We start from the raw sequence: 22646 nt of genomic DNA, 5'->3' as shown, positions 1-22646 counted from the left end.
AGTTTTAAAAATCATGCCCTGCACACTGCTTTTGAACCTATTCCCTCTCTTCTTAAATATATGCCCCTTTGTTTTAGACATTTTGAGTCTTGGGGAGAAAAAGATGTTGGCTGTCTGTTCTTCTTATGAATCTCATCACGTTGTAAACTTCTATCAAATCTCCCCTCAGTTTATGTCACTCCAGAGAAAACAGCCCCAAGTTTGTCCAAACTTTCCTTCAATCACATGCCCTCTATCCCAGGCAGCATCTTGGTGAACTTCATCTGCATCCTCCACATTGTTCCTATAATGGGACAATCCAATTGAAAGCTATACTCCAGATGCAGCCTAACTATCTTGGAAAGCTGAAACCTAACTTTGCAACTCTGAACTCAGTATCTTGATTAATAAATGCAAGCATAGCATTTACCTTCTTTGCCACACTATCAAACTTTGCAGCCCCTCTCAGCGACTTGGACTAATGAGGGCTAATAACATGTGGTGACAATGAACACAGACAAACCCTGAAGCAGAGGCATGGAATGCAGCAGCAATGATATCCAAGTTTCAGGATCTTCATTAATTATTTTATAGCATACACCCATTGTTGTAATACAAAATCAGATAATGCTTTCTCCTTCCTCTCCCAGAAGTAGTTTTCCTGTAACACAGCAGCTAGAACACTGGATCATTGGTGGTGAGAGGGCACAGACTATATCAGAAGGAAGTTGTTCACATCAGCTCACCAGAAATGTAATACTGAATAGAAGGATTTGCATGTTGTGATCATGGAAGAAACGCAAGGTCCGGAAATGAAAACTCATATACACAGACTGAATGAGACACTTAACTGCCACTTTGTATTTCTACTACTGAATATGCAGCAATATGATTTTGCCACAGGGGTTTGATGCTCAGTACCCTTTTGAGGAAGGATATTAATATTTTCCAGGTACTTCAGGAAAATTTTATAGGACTGATATCTGGAATAGGCAGATGTCTTTTGAGGAATTAATTTGACAAGCTAGGCTCATATCCACTGGATATTACAAAACTGAGAGATGGCTTAATTGAAGCTTAAGATTTCAAAGGGCTTCAACAGGTTGGATATGGAGAAGCTGCTTCTCTTTGGGAATATCTAGAAATAGAGGTCATTGCTTAATGATAGAGTCCCCATTTAAGGCAGGTGAAGTTTTTTCGCTTGGAAGATAATAAGACTTTGAAACTTTCTTCTTGAAACAAAGGTGGAAACAGAGACTTTATATACTTATAATTTGGGAGAAAGATTAGGGTCAAAGATTAACATATTGATGTAATTATAAAGAAGACAAGACAGCAGCTATATTTCATTAGGAGTTTGAAGAGATTTGGCATGTCAACAAATACACTCAAAAACTTCTTTAGTTGCACCGTGGAGAGCATTCTGACAGGCTGCATCGCTGTCTGGCATGGAGGGGCTACATTCTGAGTCAGCTCCATTTTGGGTATTAGCCTACAAAGTACCCAGGAAATCTTTAGGGAGCAGTGTCCCAGAAAGGCAGCGTCCATTATCAAGGGCCTCCAGCACCCAGGGCATGCCCTTTTCTCACTGTTACCATCAGGTAGGAGGTACAGAAGCCTGAAGGCACACACACCTGATTCCTAAATGGGCATTGAATGCTTGGACACTACCTCACTTTTTTAATATACAGTATTTCTGTTTTTTGCATATTTGATTTACTTGTTTATTTATTATTATTATTTTAGTTTATTTTTTTTCTCTCTTCTAGATTATGTACTGCATTGAACTGCTGCTGCTAAGTTAACAAATTTCACGTCACATGCCAGTGATGATAAAGCTGATTCTGATTCTGAGTTTGGATGCCCTAACAGGTGTCAGTCACGCTTATGAGTATGCACGTTCCAGTCAATTTGTATTTCATCACAATTGTATCTAACACCCTTGCTTTTGTTTCAGTTTTGTCAGGTCTTGACCAAAGCACAGTGATGGATGTGCTCCTTGCTTATCTCAGTCCTCATTCCAGGAAAAGAAGGCTACAGTTCAGATTGGCACTGTACAGGAGCAGAACTTAGCACTAAGTTATTGCTTTCAAGTGGCAGTGTTAGTGTTAGCTTTCAGTCTGAGAGTTTAGCTAATAGCCCTATCAGCATAGCATTTTTATTTTCCTTTATTTCTGCACAATCTTTACTAAAATTCAGTGCACTTCTGTCTCTTTCTCTGTCTCTCTGTGTACTTGGGCCATCACCACGCATCTTTGTCATCAATAGTTGAACACCAAAATGGATCTAGCAGAGAGAGAATAGCTGATCAAGTCCCTAATGTTTGTTGGTCAGGTAGGAAAGAAGTTGAAGTCAGTGGATTCTGGCTTAGCAGAGGTGATTTATGCAATCCAACAGCTACTTGCAGAATGACAAGCCCAGCCCAAACTAAAGTTTGTGTTGACATTAATGTCAGTAGGGTCTGGGTTAGCAGAAGAGCCCCATGCAGTGTGACAACTACTCTCAGGATGGCAAGTCCAGTTCAAGCAGGAAGGTGTCAACCCTCACAATGACAGTTTGGCAACTCACCATAGACAGCTGGAATAGGGTGGCAGCTGCTCTCACAATGAGAGTTCATCAGCCTTCAGCCAGGACAGTGCCCTTCCCAGCATCTCCTACATCCTCCTCTTTAACAGTCTCACCAGCCTCAGCCACTACTGTGTCAGTGTCCAGACCAGATCAGAACGGAGAACTCCTTCACCAAGCAGATACTCCAGTGACCCCAGCAGCTGCAGGAAATGTATTACCCAGTATGAACTGAACTTCCAAGCTCAACCAGGTCGGTTTGGTGATGAAGCGTGTAAACTAGCCGACATGGCGAATCTCTTAGCATCTGAGAGACTCACTGTGTAAACTAGTTTATGACTTAAGACTTAGATGGATCCTCACGCAGCCTGTTCAACCCCCCATGAGAATAACGTTCTCCTGCATTCCAGCATTTTGTAGTCGAGTTCAAGAGAACGTCTGATCTTGCAGTACTGGCCTGTGAGGTTGTCCAATGACTCCTGGACCTGCGCCAAGGAAAAGGGACAGTGAGGGACTCTGCAGTAAAGTTCTGTGTGCTTGCGATTGAGACAGGGCAAAATGAGAGATCCCACATCACTGTTTCCTAGCATGGGTTGAGAGCAAGAGTCCAGTACGAGATCACAGAGCGGACAAGCAGGACAGCTTGGATGACCTGATTAATTTGGACATTTAAATTGACAATTAGGCAACTGTGTGGAATGCCCCAAGCTCACTACTCTTTAGATCACAGTCTGTCTTCACTCTCTCTCTCATCACCCAGCACAGAGTCCGCCGAGGAGCTTACGCAGGTCAGGTGCCTGTAGCTATCTCATGAGGAATGAGATTAGTTTTGGAGAACAGGTTCCTGCCTTTACTGTGGCTCTCCAGGACATTTCAGGGTATCATGTCCCAAGTGCCCAGTAAAAGAGATGCCCATCAGCAAGAAGGGGAATTCTGGTGGGTCAATTATCTCTGCAAGCATCTGCTCCTAATTGTGCAATGCTCTCTGCTTCCTTGTTGTGCAGGTTCAGACCCGTTTATTGACTCTGGGGCAGCTGGGAACCTCATGGATATATCTCTGGCTCGAAGATGGAGAATTCCAACTCAGGAATTGAGAGAAAATATCAATGTCAAGACTCTGGATAGCTGGCCTCCAGGCAAAAGTAAGATCCACCTTTCCACATAACAGTTCCAACTTCTGCTAAAAGGCCATCATAGAGAACATCTCTCTGTCTATCTTTTTGATTCACCTGAACTGCCACTGGTGCTTGGCCCTTCTTGGCTATCTCATGGATTAATTTGTCTCTAAAGGCACTCCAAGAATAGGAATTGGTATGCCTCTCTCCCTATCTGGGTCCAGCTCAAGCTCCTTTTATCATATCCCCTCCTGTACCAATTGCTAGTGTGGACCTGTCTGGTGTTCTAGTTGAAAATTCTGACCTTCTTGTAGTTTTCAGGAAGAAGAAGGCTACTTCCCTGCCTCAACACCAGCCATACAACTGTGCCATTGACTTTGTCCCCCCAGTACTAGTCATCCCTGGGCTGGCACTTTTCCCTCTCTCATCCTGAAATGGTGTCCATGAAAGAGTACATTGGCATTGGCCTTCGGGTTTATCAGCCTTACCAGTAGGAATGGGCTTCTTTTATATGAACAAGAAGGATGGCAAGCTCTGTTTCTGCATTGATTACTGGCCCTTCGACAACATCATGGTGAAGAACCACTACCATCTTCCCCTGCTACGCTTAGCATTCGAACATCTCCACAGAGCAACCGTATTCTCTGAGGTAGATTTGTGCAATGCTTACAACTTGATTCACATCCAATAATGGGATGAGTGGAAGATAGCATCCAACACCTCCACTGGCCACTACGAGTATCTTGTGATACCATTTGGTCTGCCCAGCGCCTCTGCTGCTTTTCAGGTTCTGGTCAATAATGTATTCTGGGGCTTGTAGAATCAATTAGTTTTTGTGTAGTTGGGCAACATCCTTATCTGTTCCCACTCTCCCCAACAATACATCCAGCAGGTCCAGAGGGTTCTCAGATGGCTCCTCGAGAACAAACTTTATGCCAAGCCAAAGATGTGTGAGTTCCACAAGTAGCAGGTGTCATATGTTGGCTACATTTCACCCCTTCCAGTGTTCAACTGGACCTGTGTAAAGTACAGTCAGTCACAGACTGGCCGGAACCATCAATGGTCTACCACCACTGCCCCAGTGCTGCGACACCCAAACTCATCCTGTTCATTCATCATTGAAGTTAATGCATGTGGTGTCAGCATTACTCTCCCTGCACTCTTCACTTTATCAGTTGCAACTCTGTGCTTTTCTTTCCTGTCACTTGACTCCTGCAGAGTGCAACTACAATTTTTGGAACTGAGAACTCCTGGCTGTCAAGGAGGCCCTGGGAGCATGGCGACACTGGCTGCAAGGAGAAGACCACCCTTTTTTTGGTTTGATAGGCCTCAAGATTCTCTCCTACATTTGTCACGCCAAGAGACTCAAATGTCGTCAAGCCTGTTGGGTTCTTTACTTCACTCACTTTCATTTCACCCTCCTGGCTGCAAGCATACTAAGGCTAATGCTCTCTCCTGCCAGTTTGACATCTCCAAGGACAATGACAATCCAGAGCCCATCCTTCCTCTCTCATGCATTACTGCTCCATTGATTTGGGGAATAGAAGCAGAAGTGACAGCTATCCAACAGGCTCAGGTGGGGGATATCCCAACCCCCTGTTTGCCCCTGCCACTCTGTGCCCCAGTGCATTGAAGTGGTTCACTCTTCCTGTCTGGTTGGCTATACACAGATTCAGCAGACACTGGAATTCATAAAGAGATGATTTTGGTGGCCATGTCCCAGGATGTCCAGAACTTTGTCTCTGCCTGTCCCACCTGTGACCAGAACAGTAGCTCACATCAATGCCCTGCTGGTCTGCTCTGCCCACTGCCTGTGTCTCACTGGCCAAGACTCATCTCTCAATGGATTTCATCACGAGTCTGCTTCTGTCTGATGGGAACATGAACATTCTGGTAGTTGTAAACGAGTTCTCCAAAGCAGCCCACTTCATTGGTCACCCCAAACTCGCGTCAGTTGTTGTAACTGTTCACCACATGTTCAGGCTGCACAGCTTCCACTCAGGACATAGTGTCTGATTGAGGACCTCAGTTCATGTCCCATTTTTGGAAGGCTTCCCTTCTCTTTTAGGAGTCACAGCCAGCCTTTCAGCAGGTATATGGTCCCAGTCCATTGAGGGAGTGATTCAGGAACTGGAGAATATTCTGCACTGCATGTTTCTTCCAAACACATGAGCTGGAGCTCCCAACTGATTGCCCACAATAGCTTCCTATCAGTCTCTACCCACATATCCCCCTTTGAATGCCCAAAATAATTTCAGCCTTCACTCTTCCCTGACTAAGAGATTGACGTGGAAGTTGCTGAGCAGTTGGTCCAATGCTACAAATGCATGTGGGGGTGGGTCAGTTCTTCTCCACTGTACATATAGGAATAAAATGCCCAGCAGGCCAACCTGCTCCACTAACAGTTGAGGCCTCCGAAGGCAGGACAGAAAGTCTGGCTGGCATCAAGAGATCTTCCTTCGAAGGTTGAGAACTGCAAGTTGGCCCCACGCCTCATGGTACCATTCAAAGCGGAGAAGGCTATCAATAGAGCCTCCTACAGACAGGGCCTATGAAGATTAACCCATGTTTTCCAGCCCAAGCCGGTGACTTCCTCCCTCCCCCTCCCCACACTGCTTGGTTGATGGTCCATGGTCTATTCTGTTGCAGCACCAGAGGGCAGGAGGGAAGCTGAGCAGGGTCAGAAATTACACTCGTAGGTATACATGTTCCAACCAATTAGTGTTTCATTGTGATGGTATTTAACTCCCTTCCTTTCATTTCAGTCTTATATGCTCCCTGCTTATTTCAGTCCTCATTCCAGGAAAAAAGGCTACAGTATAGATTGACACTGTAAAGGAGCAAAATTTATGTACTGCTTCTGAGCCGCAATGTCTGCCTTAGATTTTAGTTTGAGAGTCTTAGTTAACTGAACTTTTATTTTCCTTTTGTTTCGCACAATTCTTATTGAAACTCAGTGAACTGTTCAGTCTGCTTCAATGTCTCTCCCTCTGCACTTGGGCCATCACTGCACATCCCTGTCAGTGGGCAGATGAGAGTACAGTGTTGGGTTGAGTTACTTTGGACACAACAACATCACGAAGCTGAGCAGGATCATCGCAAGGGTTTCAACTAGTCCGCATTCCTTTCTGAGTGTCTGAGTGAGTGTGTCAAGTGTTTGATAGTTTAATGCACTATCTCATTCTCTTGCATTATGTTTTTCTTTGTGTTTGAATGTTCTGCATTGAAACATTAATTCCTCATGCCATAGAAGCAAGCACTTCCATCCATTGTGCTGTGCAAGTTGACTGAGCAATGCTATTAGCTGCAATGCTATAAATCTGTTTGGAGAATAGTCAACACCTTTATTCTTTCTATGAAGTGAATGTCAGAACACCCTGCTGCTCTGTAATCCATCTGCAATTTCTTTATCCAATCTCCTATTCTATCTTCTGCAAGTCCTTCTGCAGACTCCTTGCTTTCTCAACACTACTTGCCCCTTCACCCATCTTTGTATTATCAGCCAAGCCATCAATTCCATCATCCAAATCATTGACATATAATGTGAAAAAAATTGGTCCAAACACTAATTCGAGTGGAACACCACTAGACACTGGCAACCAACCAGAAAAGGACCCCCGTATTCCCACTCTTTGCCTCCTGTCAGTCATCCAATCTTCAATCCATGCAAGAACTTTTCTTTCAATATCATAAGCTCTAATCTTGTTAAGTAGCCTCAGGTGTAGCACCTTTGCAAATCCAAGTAATCAACATTCACAAACTCTCCTTTGGCTGTTCTGCCTATTATTTCCTTAAATAATTCTAACAGATTTGTCAGACAATATTTCCCCTTGAGGAAACAATGCTGTTTTTGGTTTATTTTACCATGTGCCTCCACGTACACTGAAACCTCAATCTTAATAATAGACTCCAACATTTCACCAACCACTGAAGTCAGGCTGGTCTGCAATTTCCTGTCTTTGGTCTCCAGTCCTTCTTAAGGAGTGGAGTGACATTTGCAGCATGGTGATGTCATGGTTACGTGCCAGCAGTAAGATCAGTGTTTGATTCCTGCTGCTGTCTGCAAGGAGTTTGTATGTTCTCCTTGTGACCGCGTAAGTTTCCTCTGGGTGTCCTGATCTCCCCTCACATTCCAAAAGACAGAGTGCTAGAAAGTTTGTGACTCCTGTGGAATTATCCCTTTTTTGCATAAGTATGACCTAAAATATGATCAGATCTTCACTGAAGTCCTGAAACTAGATAAAGATAACCACATTAAATAACACAAAAACATTATTTTTGTTCATTTTGTATTGAGAAAAATGATCCAATATTACATGTTGGAAAAACTATGTGAATCTCTGGGGTAATACTGTACCTTCTTCTAAAGCTATTTGGAGTCAGGTGTTCCAATCAATGAGATAAGATTGGAGGTGTGGGTTGTAGGAGTGCTCTGCTCTATAAAAAAGACACACAAAGTCAGGTTACTGACAGAGCTTGCTCTTCTCAAGGAAGATTTTTTTTTATGTACTCCATGCTTCAATCAAAACAACTTTCAGAGGACCTTAGAAGAAGAATTATAGAGATACGTCAAGCTGGAAATGGCTACAAAAACATTTCTAAAGACTTGAGTGTTCAGCAGTCCATAGTAAGAGTAATTGTCTACAAATGGAGGATATTCAGTACTATTGCTAATCTCCCCAGTAGTGGGCATCCTGCAAAGTTCACACAAAGAGCACAACTTGCAATGCTGAAGGAGGTGAAAAAGAATCCAAAAGACCTGCAAAAATCACTTGAACTTGCTAAAGTCTCTGTTCATGTGTTTACCAAAAGAAAAACATTGAACAAGAATGGTGGTGATGGAAGGAAACCAAGGAAAACATCACTGCTCTCCAGCAAAAAAATGCATTGCTGCACATCTCAAGTTTGAAAAAGACCATCTGGATGTTCCACAGCACTTCTGAGACAATGTTCTGTGGAGTGATGAGACAAAAATTGAACTTTTTGGCAAAAATGCACATTGCTATGTTTGGAGGAAAAAGGACACTACACATCAATACCAAACCCTCATCCCAACAGTGAACTGTGAAGCATGGTGGAAGGTTTGGGGCTGCTTGGCTGCCTCAGGGCCTGGACAGCTTGTAATCATTGAGGGAACAATGAATTTAAAATTGTAACAGGGCATTTTACAGGAGAATGCCAGGGTAGTTGTCCATCACCTGAAGCTTAATAGAAGTTCAATAATGCAACAGGACAATGATCCAAAAGACAACAACAGAATGGTTTAAAAAGAATAAATTTCATGTTTTGGAATAGCTGAGTCAAAGTCCTGACCTTAATCCTATAGAAGTTTTGTGGAAGGAGTTTATGCAAGGAAGCTCACCAACATCGCAGTGTTGAAGCAGTTTTGTAAGGAGGAATGCCCTAAAATTCCTCCAATCCAATGTGCAGGACTGAAATGTTTGGTTGAAGTTATTGTTGTACAAGGGGTCACACCAGTTACTGAAAGCAAAGTTTTGCATACTCTTTCCAACAAACACGTGTAATATTGGATCATTTTTCTCAATAAATAAATGAACAAGTGTAATTTTTTGTGTTATTTATTTAATTGAGTTCTCTTTATCTAGTTTTAGGACTGCGTAAATATCTGATCACATTTTAGGTCATACTTCTGCAGAACTCTACAGGGGTCACAAACTTCCAAACACCACTGTATTACCCTGTGGATCAGTTCCTCATTCCCTGCTGTGGACTGCTTTTGAATTCTTGCAGGTGCCTGCAACAACAACAAATCTGGTAAAACACTACTTCCAGGATCTGCAAGTTTGTCTCACAACATCAGACTTCACCACAGCTTGGCAACCACTGGAAGTAGGCATCATGGCTGGATGCACCATCTCCCCATTGGCCTTCACTATCGCAATGGAGCTCATTATCAGAGCCTCAAAATAGGTTGTGGGAGGAAAACGGCTACAGCTTGGTCAATGGTTACCACCGATACGAGCCTATATGGATGATATAACAATACTGATGACAACTGTCCCCTGCACCAAGAGACTTCTGGAAAAGCTTCATCAAAACATCACATGGGCGAGGATGAAGATCAAGCCCAGCAAGCACAGAAGCATCTCCATTGTCAAAGGTCAAGATATGGATCAAAGATTTCATATTGACAGAACACCTGTCCCAACTGTGTCAGAAATGTCAGTGCTTGGGCCAATGGTATGATACTAAGCTCAAGGACACCAAGCAGTTTAAACAACTCAAAAAGGAAACCATCATGTACATAGCTCGCATTAACAGACCTGGCTGCCAGGAAAACTCAACCTATGGTGCTTCCAGTTCGGTATACTCCCAAGACTCATGTGGCCTTTAACAGTGTATCAAATCCTCATTAACAAAGTGGAAAAGCTCGAAAGAGTGATCAGCACACATGCTTCTGCAGGTTGCTCGGGATTGGAAAATGGACGTGGACTTGGGAAAAAAAGCTTGTGTTTCCCCCAGGTATTGCGGCTACAATACTCTGGCCAGACATAGTTCTGTGGTCCACGTCAGCCAAGCTGGCATATATTGTAGAATTGACAGTACCATAGGAAGATGGTGTTGAAGATGCTTATGAGAGGAAAAAGACCAAGTACTCTGAACTGGCAACTGAAGCTGCCCAGAATGGCTGGAAGACCAAGATTTTCCCTGTAGAAGTGTGATGCAGGGGATTCGTGGCTACATCTACGACCAGTCTATTGAAGAAGATAGGGGTGAGGGGTTATTCACTCCAACAAGCAATCAAGTCCTTGTCAAATGCAGCAGCAGAAAGCAGTAATTGGATTTGGATTAAAAGGAAAGACAACAACTGGGCTGCAAGATGAAGGGTATGGAACTGAGGGGGGTGTATCTGGGATGCCAGGTAGCACGGTTGAGTACTCTGGAAATGTTGTGGGCTTATCAATGAAACGTCAAAGAAGAAAGGTGCCCACCTGATGACGTGATGAGGCACCTCCCCTCCTTGTCACCACTCCAACTCCACTGCCAACATCAAGAGTGCCAGAGGGATTGAAACATCAAGTCCTATTAGCTCTGCAGTGTGAGAGAGTTGTGGGCATATTATGTCGGTGCCACAAGCACGGTGACACTTTCAATCCTTGCTGATTTGATTTGACACAAATAACAAATTTCACTGTATCTTTTGATGTACATGTGACAAATAAAGCTAATCTCAATCTTTATATGTATTCCAATGAGGGGCTGGCAGTCTTGATCTCTTGCTGAATTTACAGATGAGTTAAAGATCTTCAAAACCATTGCTTACAAAATTAAATGAAATTTCCTCAAATGTTCATCTTCTAGTTGTAAGAAGTTGCATTTGGTTAGGAACTTCTGCAGAACCAGGCTTGTTCCTATATCTTTCTCCTCTGTGTTGTTCCAAGTATGGACCCCAGTCAGGAGCTGAGGAACAAGCAGCAGCAACTTTCTGTGGAAAGGAAAGTGAAAAGTTTCCTATTTTTATTTGATGGTTTCTCAACATTAATTCCTAACAAGATAAAGCCCACAATTCTAATTAGATTTAATTATCCTTCTGAAATATTACACTCCCAAGTTTAAACTGCAACTTCACACAGCACACAGCCGGTGAAGTTGCGACCACCTGGGTTCAATCCAGTGCTAATTATGTGGAATTTGCATGTTCTCCCTCTAACTCTGACTTTACTCGGAATGGTCCAGTGTCTTAACACACCCCAAAGACTAGTAGATCGGTAAGATAATTGGGCTCTGTAAATTGTCACTAATGTGTAGGTGAGTGGCAAAACCCAGGAAATTGATAGGATTGTAAAGAACTTTTTAAAAAATGTGCTCGATGGTCAGCATGGTCTGTAGTAAATGACTCCAAGGTTGAACCAGGCAATACACAGGCAGAGAAGGCACTAATCAATTGAAGATTGTTGAGTGTTGTGGGCTGAATCACCTGCAGCTCAACATCACTGAGACAAAGCAGTTAGTGGTGGACTTCAGCAAGGTGAGGGCACCCTGTGTTCCCATCTCCATCAAGGGAACAGATATGGAAGTCATCTGGGGCTACAAATAACTGGAAACTCACCTGGATAATAAACTGGACTGGACTAAAAATACTGGGGCTCCGTATAAGAAGGGACAGAGCTGGCTGTATCTCCTGAGGAGGCTCCAGTCATTCAACATCTGCAGTACTATTCTAAGCAGTAGTCTGCTGGGGCAGCAGGGTGAGAGCAGCTGATGAAGGAAGATCGATAAGCTCATCAGGAAGGCTGGTTGTGGAACTGGATTCCCTGGTGGTTGTGTCCGAGTGGAGGATGCTACAGAAGCTATGCAGCATTATGGACAATCCCCCTCACTCCCTCCACGACATACTGGATAAACAGAGAAGCACCTTTAGTAATGGACTGATTCCACCAAGGTGCATCACTGAATGCCACAGCAGATCCTTTCTCCCTGTGGCTATAAGGCTCTACAACTCCTTCTCCTTAACTATATAACTGTATGGTTTCATCTGTATTTTGCACTATTCCTTTTAAATGCACATTTTGTATTTTTAATACATCAATGCTTACATTTTGTATTTTAAAGTATATATTTCTGATTGAGTAACCTTACAACAATAATGTCCTTCAGGATAAATAAAGTTTTATTTTATCTTATTACTGCTCAAAGTATTGCAATAGATGATGTCAAATGAAATTAGTAACATGCACTTTGCCAAAACTAGGGCATCCAGATCACATTTCTCTACCAGCTAATTCATCTTTCCTCTGATTAATAGCTCTCCACAGAATTAGAGAAATGTTACAGAATAGAAACCATAGAGGCATGCAATACTGAACCAGGCCTTCAGCCCATTGAGTTTGCTACAATCATCAAACACCTATCTCATACTAAGCCCATTTTGTTATACTCTCACATTCCCACCTATCCCTTTCTGACTAGCAGAGTGGTTTGGATTCTACATACCATGGGGATCAGGGTACGTGAGAACCTTCATACCCAGGGTGTCGGGGTGATTGAGATTCTCATGCCCAGTGTGTCTGGGTAATTGAGATCCTCATACCCAGGGTGTCCGGGTGATTGAGATTCTCCCACCCAGGATGTCGGAGTGATTGAGATTCTCATGCCCAGGGTGTCGGGGTGATTGAGATCCTCATACCCAGGGTGTCAGGGTGATTGAGATTCTCATACCCAGGGTGTCAGGGTGATTGAGATTCTCATGCCCAGGGTGTCGGGGTGATTGAGATCCTCATACCCAGGGTGTCGGGGTGATTGAGATTCTCATGCCCAGGGTGTCCGGGTGATTGAGATCCTCATACCCAGGGTGTCCGGGTGATTGAGATCCTCATACCCAGGGTGTCCGGGTGATTGAGATTCTCCCACCCAAGGTGTCGGGGTGATTGAAGTTCTCATACCCAGGGTGTCCGGGTGATTGAGATCCTCATACCCAGGGTGTCAGGGTGATTGAGATCCTCATACCCAGGGTGTCCGGGTGATTGAGATTCTCATACCCAGGGTGTCGGGGTGATTGAGATCCTCATACCCAGGGTGTCGGGGTGATTGAGATTCTCATGCCCAGGGTGTCAGGGTGATTGAGATTCTCATGCCCAGGGTGTCGGGGTGATTGAGATCCTCATACCCAGGGTGTCCGGGTGATTGAGATTCTCATACCCAGGGTGTCCGGGTGATTGAGATCCTCATGCCCAGGGTGTCGGGGTGATTGAGATTCTCATGCCCAGGGTGTCCGGGTGATTGAGATTCTCATACCCAGGGTGTCCGGGTGATTGAGATCCTCATACCCAGGGTGTCAGGGTGATTGAGATCCTCATACCCAGGGTGTCCGGGTGATTGAGATCCTCATACCCAGGGTGTCCGGGTGATTGAGATTCTCCCACCCAAGGTGTCAGGGTGATTGAGATCCTCATACCCAGGGTGTCCGGGTGATTGAGATCCTCATACCCAGGTTGTCGGGGTGATTGAGATTCTCATACCCAGGGTCTCTAAGACTTGTGATATTTTGACTATCGGTGACTTCTTCAAAACCTTGGTGAGATTTAATCAAGATTTGACCTTATATAAAGTGTAACTCCATGTCCTGACTAACTCATACAACTGAAGTATACTTCATGAGATGACCCTGAGGCAAACTCATCTGGAAGGATCTGCTGGGAGTGCGCACGAGCAGCAGATGGAGACAGACAGAGCTTTTCTGCTTCTGGTGTTGTTCCACATTTGGCTTTGGAGATGTTAATGTGATTGAGAGCGGTCAATTCTCCCTCCATCACTGAGAACTTCCCTCCTTTGTCAACGTCACGTTCTGCTGATGGCTACCGAAACACCTGCATGTGATCCACCTCTTGGTTAGAGAGCCTCTGTCACTCCTGGGATGCACACCGGCAGATGAACTCAATAAACCAGAGTGAGCTTGGTGACTGTGGTCAGACAGAGGAGGGAGCAGGCTCAGCTGAGGCTGAAGCATGAGGAACATCTCTGCCACCTTTTGGCTGGAGAATGGGAAACTCTGAAGACAGAATTGTTCAGTGACTGCTCCCTGAACTCTAGTTGGATGGGCTTTCTTGGCCAAAGCTCTTCTGTCCACTACTTTGTGTCCTTTCTGGCATCTTGGACATCTCTTTGAACCACCCCTTCCTCCTCTTTTTAAAGATGAAGACCCAAAGATGGCTACTAATTGGCCCATTTATGACAACCATAAGAAAGACCTGAAGAGTTAACTGGAGCTTTCAGCTCAGCCCCAACTACACTACGATAGTGAGTTCATACACTTCTATAGATCAACCTGAATACTTACTCAAATCCCAACTATCCTAAAAATCCATAGATATTACCAACCACCATCCATGCCTTGATCCAGCACTGGATGACTCTGTGTCAATCAATCCAGTGAATAAAACATCACCCTCAGCATTATTTCATGGATTTATTCTTTGGAAGATTTCAAGATGTTCACTGACCTGGGACAATGTTGAGCCCTCTGCTTGGGCAACTCTCATAATGGCAATGACAGGAATCCACATAATGCACAGGATGATCAAAAACCAGCCAAATGGTGTTGCCCAGACGGGGTACTCCATGGGTCCATATGATGGAGGAGCAAATGTTGCTAAAGACCAGGTTAATATTGCCTGTTTAAATGATTTCACAAAGTTCAGAAATTCTGAGATTGGGTTATCTTAGGTTTAAATCAGTGCGAGATGTGAAGTCTTACCAACAGCATGCATGGTGAGATGAAACACCAGCAGACTCTCCACCACAGCCAGAAGAGAAAATTCCTTTCTCCAATCATCATCTCAATGTCCTTGATGAATCTGTTTACCCCTGTGGACAGCAGGAAATCAGAAAATCTCAATTACTTGTTTCTCAGGATGTATAGATTCTGCTGGAATTGTCAGCATTTAAAACTCATCTTTGACAATTGTTGAGAAGGTGATGGCGAACCGCCTCCTCGACCTGTGATGTTATAGTGATTTGAAGCAGCCAAAGCAATTTAAGAATCATCTCATTGCCATGAATTTGGGGCATTAGACTGTGCTAAGTCAGGGCACCAAATTCTCTTCCCCAAAGCTTATTAACCAGCTGGATGCTTTCTTTCATGATTCTCACTTAACTAACCAAATGATGATTTGCTGAAGCCATGGTGGAAGTTAAACATTTTTCTCCAGATGCTTTGTTCAAGTTCTGGATCATTGATTCAGTCATTTAACATTGTTGGTGCCATTCCTGTTTTTCCCTGCATTTTCTGTGAAAATGATAAATGGAAGCAGAGGCTAGTCATTCAGTCTGCTGTGGTTGGCCATGAGTCTTATTCCTATCTTCTGGCATCATCTCCACATCCAAAGGTCTGTTGTTGTTACCTTGAATATGGTGCCAGCAGTGACCAGAAGCTCATCTGGACCTGCCACATTATCCTAACCCTAGAAGGAGAGCAGGTCAGACGCTGGATATCCTCTGGTGAGTGACTGCAAAGCCTCTTCCATTAGCTACAAAACACAGATTGGGAATGTGATCAAATTCTCTGCATTCTAAGTGAAGCTCCGGCAATAGTCATCTAGAACACTATAGCACAGTATGGGTCCTTCTGCCTATGATGTAGTGCTGACCTTTATACCTACTCTAAGATCAGTCTAACCTTTCCCTCCTACATAGCCCTCTACTTTTCTATTATCGATGTGCCTATCTACGAGTGTCACCCAGTGCGGATATGGCCCAAGTGCGGAGTGAGAGACACTGAATCAGGTTGATAGTTCACAGACTTTGATGCGAGCAGAGTTGGGAGGAAAAGAAAACAATAAACGCTAGGCCAAACAGGGCCGTTAACTGAAACTCTCAAATGGAAAATGAGGCCAACACTGTGGCTGAAATGAACAACTAAGAATAAAATGAGTACCGCTGGTCTTCAGAGTCAGTGACTCGACAGTCCACTTTCTCAGGCAAGGCCGAATGCAAACAGGCAGCAAAACATTGCTGTGTCCAAGTCTCGACAAGCACTCCAACGGAATGAATGGAGTTAAATACTATCACAATGAAATAATAATCAGCTGACACGTGCATATTCACGAGTACAATTGTCGAATCTGTTGAGCTGCCAAATCCATGGTCATGACAGGGGCATCACAGACCTGTGTCCGCTGGAAGACCCAGATGAGGGACTTGTCCAAGATGTCCGACAGTGATGCTGGAAGACAAATGCCGTGGTGTGCACTGCCAATATTGGAGACAAAGACTTCCATGTAGAGACAGAAACAAAAGCTTTTACAGAGGTAGCTCGACCAAGTGACACCGTGACACAAACCATTCTCAAAATGAGGACCCTCCAATTGGAGCTAATCAGGCATCTACTTCAACAATAAAACTAACACAGTCTATTAAAACAAACCTAACCTTAAACAGAAAGCACCAGAAAACTGCATTACAAAGAGCAAGTTGCTTGAAAAAAATGCAAGGAACTCTTAAACCATCAATAACTGTTGTTAAGCAGTTCAGGTGCTCTAAAAACACCAGAGCCCAATGTTCTCTGATGCCCTGCACAGGCCTGAAGTAGTCACTACAGGACCCCCCTCTCTATAACTGGCACTTGATGGCCCAGGAAGACCTGAGAACCCCAACAGACTGAGATTAAGAAACCTCAGGTGGGGCTGAGAGGGAGGCTTGGGAGTGCTTGAGATAGGGAAGACATTGAAAAACTACAAACACATTGAATAAGCCTTGGAAATGACCTGAAAAAAAACCCTGGGATCACAGAGAAAAGTCTTGGGAACCTTGAAACCCAGAGAAGGAACCTTTTCAAATCTTACAGTGTTTTATCTTACATAATTTTTCCAGAGGCATTTAGGATATACTCTCAATTTTACACATCAAGACAGCATAGATTGGTTTCTTTCATTGCTAAGCTAGCTGGTTCTCTGTAGATCTGTTCAATTTGCTCCAAGAAATTTCACTTTTCCCAATCTGTACTATGACTTTCATCAAGAGATTAACAATACTCTTGATAGAGTTACTTTACTTGTGTATTTGCTTACTCCAGCCAGGGATCAGCTTTTGGAGTAGGGCTCTTTCAGAATTTACACTATTGACTTGAATGATGATTTGTTGAATCAAGCGATAAGCTTGCTTGAAGCGCTCATTTGTTATGCAGCCCTGAGTCATAGGATCACAAAGCTGGGAACCTGGGTACAAGTAACTTGAAAAGCTTGGAATGGATATCAGAGAAACTCAATGTTAACTTGGGACTCTCGGAATGTAGAATCAGGACATGCACCGAGAATAGAAGGCACCCTCTTCTCAAGCCACCCATGTCAAAATGTAACTGTTCAAACTTTGCTAGATCCATTACTTGGCAAGATCTTTCTGTCACACTGGAGACAGAAACAAGAGTTTATACATAGGAATTCCAAAAGAACACTGTTGCCTCAATGGATCACTCTGACCAATGAATTTCATGGCGAAGGTCAGCTGCTCTCTCTCCGCTGGGTCCATCTTTGTGTGGTCGAGACTTGCTGTCAGCTGGTTCATACATGGCCCAAGTGTCGAGTGAGAGACACTGAATCAGGTCGATAGTTCACAGATTTTAATGTGAACAGTGTTAAAGCAAAAAGAAAACAATAAACACTAGGCCAAACAGGGCCATTAACTGAAACTCTCAAGTGGAAAATGAAGCCAACACTGCGGCTGAAATGAACAACTAAGAATAAAACGAGTACCGCTGGTCTTCAGAGTCAGTGACTCGACAGACCACTTTCTCAGGCAAGGCCGAATGCAAACTGGCAGTGAAACATTGCTGTGTCCAAGTCTTGACAAGCACTCCAATGGAATGAATGGAGTTAAAAACTATCACAATGAAATAATAATTAGCTGACACATGCACATTTACAAACACAATTGCCGTATCTGCTGCGCTGCCAAATCCATGGTTGTGATGAAGAGTTTCTTAAATACCCCTACTACACTACTGGCAGGGTGCTCCAGACACTTACAAGGTAACGACAACAGATCTACACACTGTGTAGAAAACATACCTCTGACATTCCTCCCTGTACTTTTCATCCAGTTACCTTATAATTGTGTTCAGGGTACTGGACACTGGAAATTATCTACAGGACATTGAGGGAAGGATACAGCCTTCTCAGTGATGAAATATCATTCTGTATCTCTGATAATTTGTGACCACCTTCCTGAAATATCAAACTCTAGATTCTCCTTCTAAGAGGAGTATCTATTCAGCACCTACCCCAGCTCCTCTATGTTTCAATTTCAACTCATTCTCTTAAATTCTGTATGACAAATGACAATCCAAAAGCAAAACACAACAGATGACGGGAATGTGTAATACTTACAGATAACATTAGAAATACACAGTGGCCTGGCAGCAGCTTTGGGGAGAGAAACAGAGCTGATGGATCAGGTCAATGGCCTGCCATGTGAAATTCATCGTCTCAGGAATCAATCTAGTAAGTGCTTGTTACTCTCCCTCCCAAGCACATGCATCCTTCCTCAGACAGGGAGACCACAACAACATTGTGGTAAACGAAGCAAGTTCAGTGGGTGTGCGCCTGCTTCCTTCTCCCATCTCACTATGGCCTTGTGAGGAAGAGGACAGTTTTTTTTCCTGACCAACAATCTTTAGATTAAGGGTAAATGTACATTAGAACACTAGCTAATTTGTTTTCAGTGGTCTGTATGATCTCTGGACTTTAATTATTTGGTTTAGTTGCATCGTTTTTTTTTCCCTTCCTAGTTTAACACCATACTTACCATAAACCCAGCTTAGGCCAATGAGTTCCAGCAGGGCGATTGTAATGAGAATCCATCCAGTACAGAAATAATCTATTAAATTTAACCAGTAAACTCCACCCTAAAATTAAAATGAAAATGCTGCATGAAAAAACATGGCCTTCAACTTTCAAAATACAGGATTAATGGGATATAAATATGTGCACACATACGCAGAATAAGTCAGCCACTAACATCTTTCTGTTCCCTTATGCTCAGTGCTGATTTCTAGATCCAACAATAATTGGAATTGGAATGACAAAACAGCACATCACTCCAGATGTGATCTCACTAATACAAAGTGACCCTCTGTAATGCCCTTGCTATGAAAATTGCTGTCTGATCTTAACCCCTGAGAACATTGTGCTCATGATTTTAGTGGCCTGTCCAAGAAAACATCTCCCATGACCGGGTTAAGAACCAGCAGAAATAGAAAACACTTTGGAGTCTGGTATTAGGCAGACAGACATACTGATCCAGAGGAAAATTGAGTTTCATTACAGTCGCACCAACCAAGAATAGAGTAGAAATATAGCAATATAAAACCATAAATAATTAAATAATAAGAAGAAAATTATCCCAAGCAGAAGTAAGTCCAGGACCAGCCTATTGGCTCAGGGTGTCTGACACTCCGAGGGAGGAGTTGTAAAGTTTGATGGCCACAGACAGGAATGACTTCCTATGACGCTCAGTGTTACATCTCAGTGGAATGAGTCTCTGGCTGAAAGTACTCCTGTGCCTAACCAGTACATTATGGAGTGGATGGGAGACATTGTCCAAGATGGCATGCAACTTGGACAACATCTTCAGACACCACCGTCAGAGAGTCCAGTTCCACCCCCACAACATCACCGGCCTTACAAATGAGTTACCGGAAACTAATAGAGTTTATTAGTAAACTAAGCAATACAGTACTATAATACAGTACTAATATATGAAACAGGTTAGCAACGATATGTACAGAAGTGTGGAAATAGGAACCAAAACCAGGCTCTTTCAGAGCTAGGGGTAAATGGATACAGTCTTATGATATGATGCAGAGAGTTCAGTTCAGTTCAGGTCGAGGTAGTTGTTTGAGTATTGTTGGAGAGAGAGAGAGAAAGAGAGGTGAAGCCATTGCTGTCAATCTTCCCGTTGTCTTCCTGTTGGGGTCACTGACTATGACCATACCACGTACGACTGTTCTTCAGTGGTGGACCTGTCACCCAGGCGAGGGTGGACACACGAACAGTTCCCCACCGGTCGCACCTTCACACACTGTGAGCCACTGATCGAATCCCCGAGTCGATCCTCCAAACACCCACACCTTCACGTGGGTGCACAGAGCTCGTTCAGTGTCCCGTGGTGTGTCTGCCTGTGTCTTAGCAGACCTGCTTTTTATCTCCACATGCTGGACACTGGCTGTCTACCAACCGGCTCCTCCCTGCGGTCTCTGCACGAATCTTAACAAGCAGGCTAAAATGGGGGGACGTCACGTGATGACGTAGGATCGAGACACGGGAATCCAGCTCTCCCGTAAAAAATCAGTAAATTAATGTTTACGTGAAGAAAAGTTAGTAAATACTTTCTAAAAGTTACTTATAAACTACTCCGGATTGTTTCAAACTATGTGTCATAAACAGAAGATGAAGAACACTACTACCGTGAAGACAACGCAAGTTGGAACAGAATCAAGGCCCACTGCTGCCAGAGAACCGCGGGCTCAGGTACATTTTACCTCCGGTGATACAGAACAGGAAACTGCAGCAACATCGGACATTCCTAAAGAAAAAGACCAACAAGAACTGTGCAAACATGAGCAACCTGAACTACAAATCCCAGTTACAGTTGAAACCGGAAGTGAAAGTGAATCTGAGGCAGATTCAGATTCTCTGGAAAAATCAGATGAAGATGGAGGTAAAAGTTTTTCTGGAAATATAGAAAAAACTTTGATGCAAATAATGCGTAAATTAGAAAAATTAAACGCATTAAAATAAATTTTAAAATATGATAAATATGCAGATTATGTTTGATAAAATGATAAAAAGGCAGGGGAAAATGGAAAAGAGAATTATAGATTTGGAAGCTACAATGGAAGACATGGTTGAAAGAATGAATAAAATGGAAGATAATTTCTCTGCCTGGACATCAGAAAGAAAACAATTGTTGGAAAAAGTGGATAAGCTTGAAAATTTTAGTAGACGAAACAATATTAAGATTGTTGGACTTAAAGAAGATATAGAAGGAGAAGATCCTATAGCGGTGTGCTAAAATTACGACACGGAGTCGGTAACAGCAGTCGAAGGAAAAAACTTTATTCAAAAACTTCGGCCTCACTTTTAAGCCTCCCTCAACCGGCCCCCCATGGCGCAGAGGCTCCAAAGCTCTGTGCTCGCAAACCCCCGTAGGCTATCTAATTGTGAGTCGGTTTGGATGCGCCAGGAAATGGGTCGCCACATAACCCCCCCCCCCCAGAACCGGCGATACACCCCAATGTCCACAGTCTGGGCCAGAACCTGCTTGGGAGGTCGGCCTCTGTGCCGAGGTGCCGGAAACTCGGTCGGTTGCGCCAGGTCCACATGGGCCGGTTTGAGGCGGTCCACCGTGAAAACCTCCTCTTTCCCCCCAACATCCAGCACGAACGTGGACCCGTTGTTCCGGAGCACCATAAACGGCCCCTCGTATGGCCGCCCCTTCGTACAAACACAAACTTACAGTTCTGCAGGTCTTTGGGTACGCAGGTCGGGTGCCGCCCGTGCTGTGAAGTGGGTATGGGGGCCAGGTTACCGAGCTTCTCGCGTAGTCTGCCCAGGTGCAGTAAACGGGCAGCCCACTCACGCCGTGAGAGTCCGAAAGTCCTGAGGAGCAGGGCTTTGAATTCCGTGTACTTGCCATCTGCCGGGGGCGACTGTACGAACTCCGCGACCTGGGCTGCTGTGTCCTGGTCGAGGGAGCTCACCACATAGTAGTAGCGGGTGTCTTCTGAGGTGATCTGGCAAACGTGGAATTGGGCTTCGGCTTGCTGGAACCATAGGTTCGGGCGCTGTGTCCAGAAACCCGGCAGATTCAACGAAACTGCATGAACAGAGGCGGCGTCGGTCATTTCTGGTCCAAAAATTGTTTGGACCGTCGGGGTCACCAATTGTAGCGGTGTGCTACACGCAGCGCTAAAATTACGACACGGAGTCGGTAACTGCAGTCGAAGGAAAAAACTTTATTCGAAAACTTCGGCCTCACTTTTAAGCCTCCCTCAACCGGCCCCCCATGGCGCAGAGGCTCCAAAGCTCTGTGCTCGCAAACCCCCGTAGGCTATCTAATTGTGAGTCGGTTCGGATGCGCCAGGAAATGGGTCGCCACAATCCAATAATTTTTTTTCAAAAATGGATCCCTGAAAACTTGGAAATGGAAGAAGAAACTCTATTTGAGATCGAAAGGGCTCTTCGAGCCTTAAGGTCAAGACCTCAAGCTGATCAAAATCCACGATCAATTTTGATAAAATGCTTAAGATATCAAGATAAAGAAAAGATCCTGAAGGCGGCTGCCCAATGTGCCAGAAAGAGAAAAGGGCCATTGATGATAGAAGGGAAAGCAGTTCTTTTCTATCCTGATATAAGTTATAACCTTTTGAAGAGAAAGAAGGAATTTAACCCAATGAGAAAAGCTTTATGGGAAAAGGGTTATAAATTCATAATGCGTCACCCAGCAACACTGAGAAATTTTTTGGAGGATGGA

General features: G+C 43.9%; 1 protein-coding gene across 9 annotated transcripts in view; it reads right to left on the bottom strand.

Annotated features, from left to right (window-relative positions):
• Nucleotides 1-540: 540 nt before the first annotated feature.
• Nucleotides 541-22646, bottom strand: part of LOC132398269 (sodium- and chloride-dependent neutral and basic amino acid transporter B(0+)-like) — a 169419-nt gene continuing 147313 nt past the window's right edge. Inside the window, exons 12-16 of one of the 9 annotated variants that reach the window (XM_059977429.1) lie at nucleotides 18918-19017; nucleotides 14875-14984; nucleotides 14621-14791; nucleotides 10945-11106; nucleotides 547-3029 (exon numbers count right to left, since the gene is read on the bottom strand). In XM_059977429.1, coding sequence (XP_059833412.1) covers nucleotides 10972-11106; nucleotides 14621-14791; nucleotides 14875-14984; nucleotides 18918-19017 — 516 coding nt within the window. In that variant the 3' untranslated portion in view covers nucleotides 547-3029; nucleotides 10945-10971. Of the gene's footprint in view, nucleotides 11107-11197; nucleotides 12017-14620; nucleotides 14792-14874; nucleotides 14985-18917; nucleotides 19018-22646 lie in introns of those variants that run through there. The other 8 variants (XM_059977434.1, XM_059977433.1, XM_059977430.1 and 5 more) reach the window with 8 other exon arrangements.

Source organism: Hypanus sabinus, chromosome 8 (genome assembly GCF_030144855.1).
Source record: "Hypanus sabinus isolate sHypSab1 chromosome 8, sHypSab1.hap1, whole genome shotgun sequence".
NCBI classification, from domain to species: Eukaryota; Metazoa; Chordata; class Chondrichthyes; order Myliobatiformes; family Dasyatidae; genus Hypanus; species Hypanus sabinus.
The sequence above is the reverse complement of the archived record's forward strand: the minus strand, read 5'-3'. Positions and strand labels throughout refer to the sequence as shown.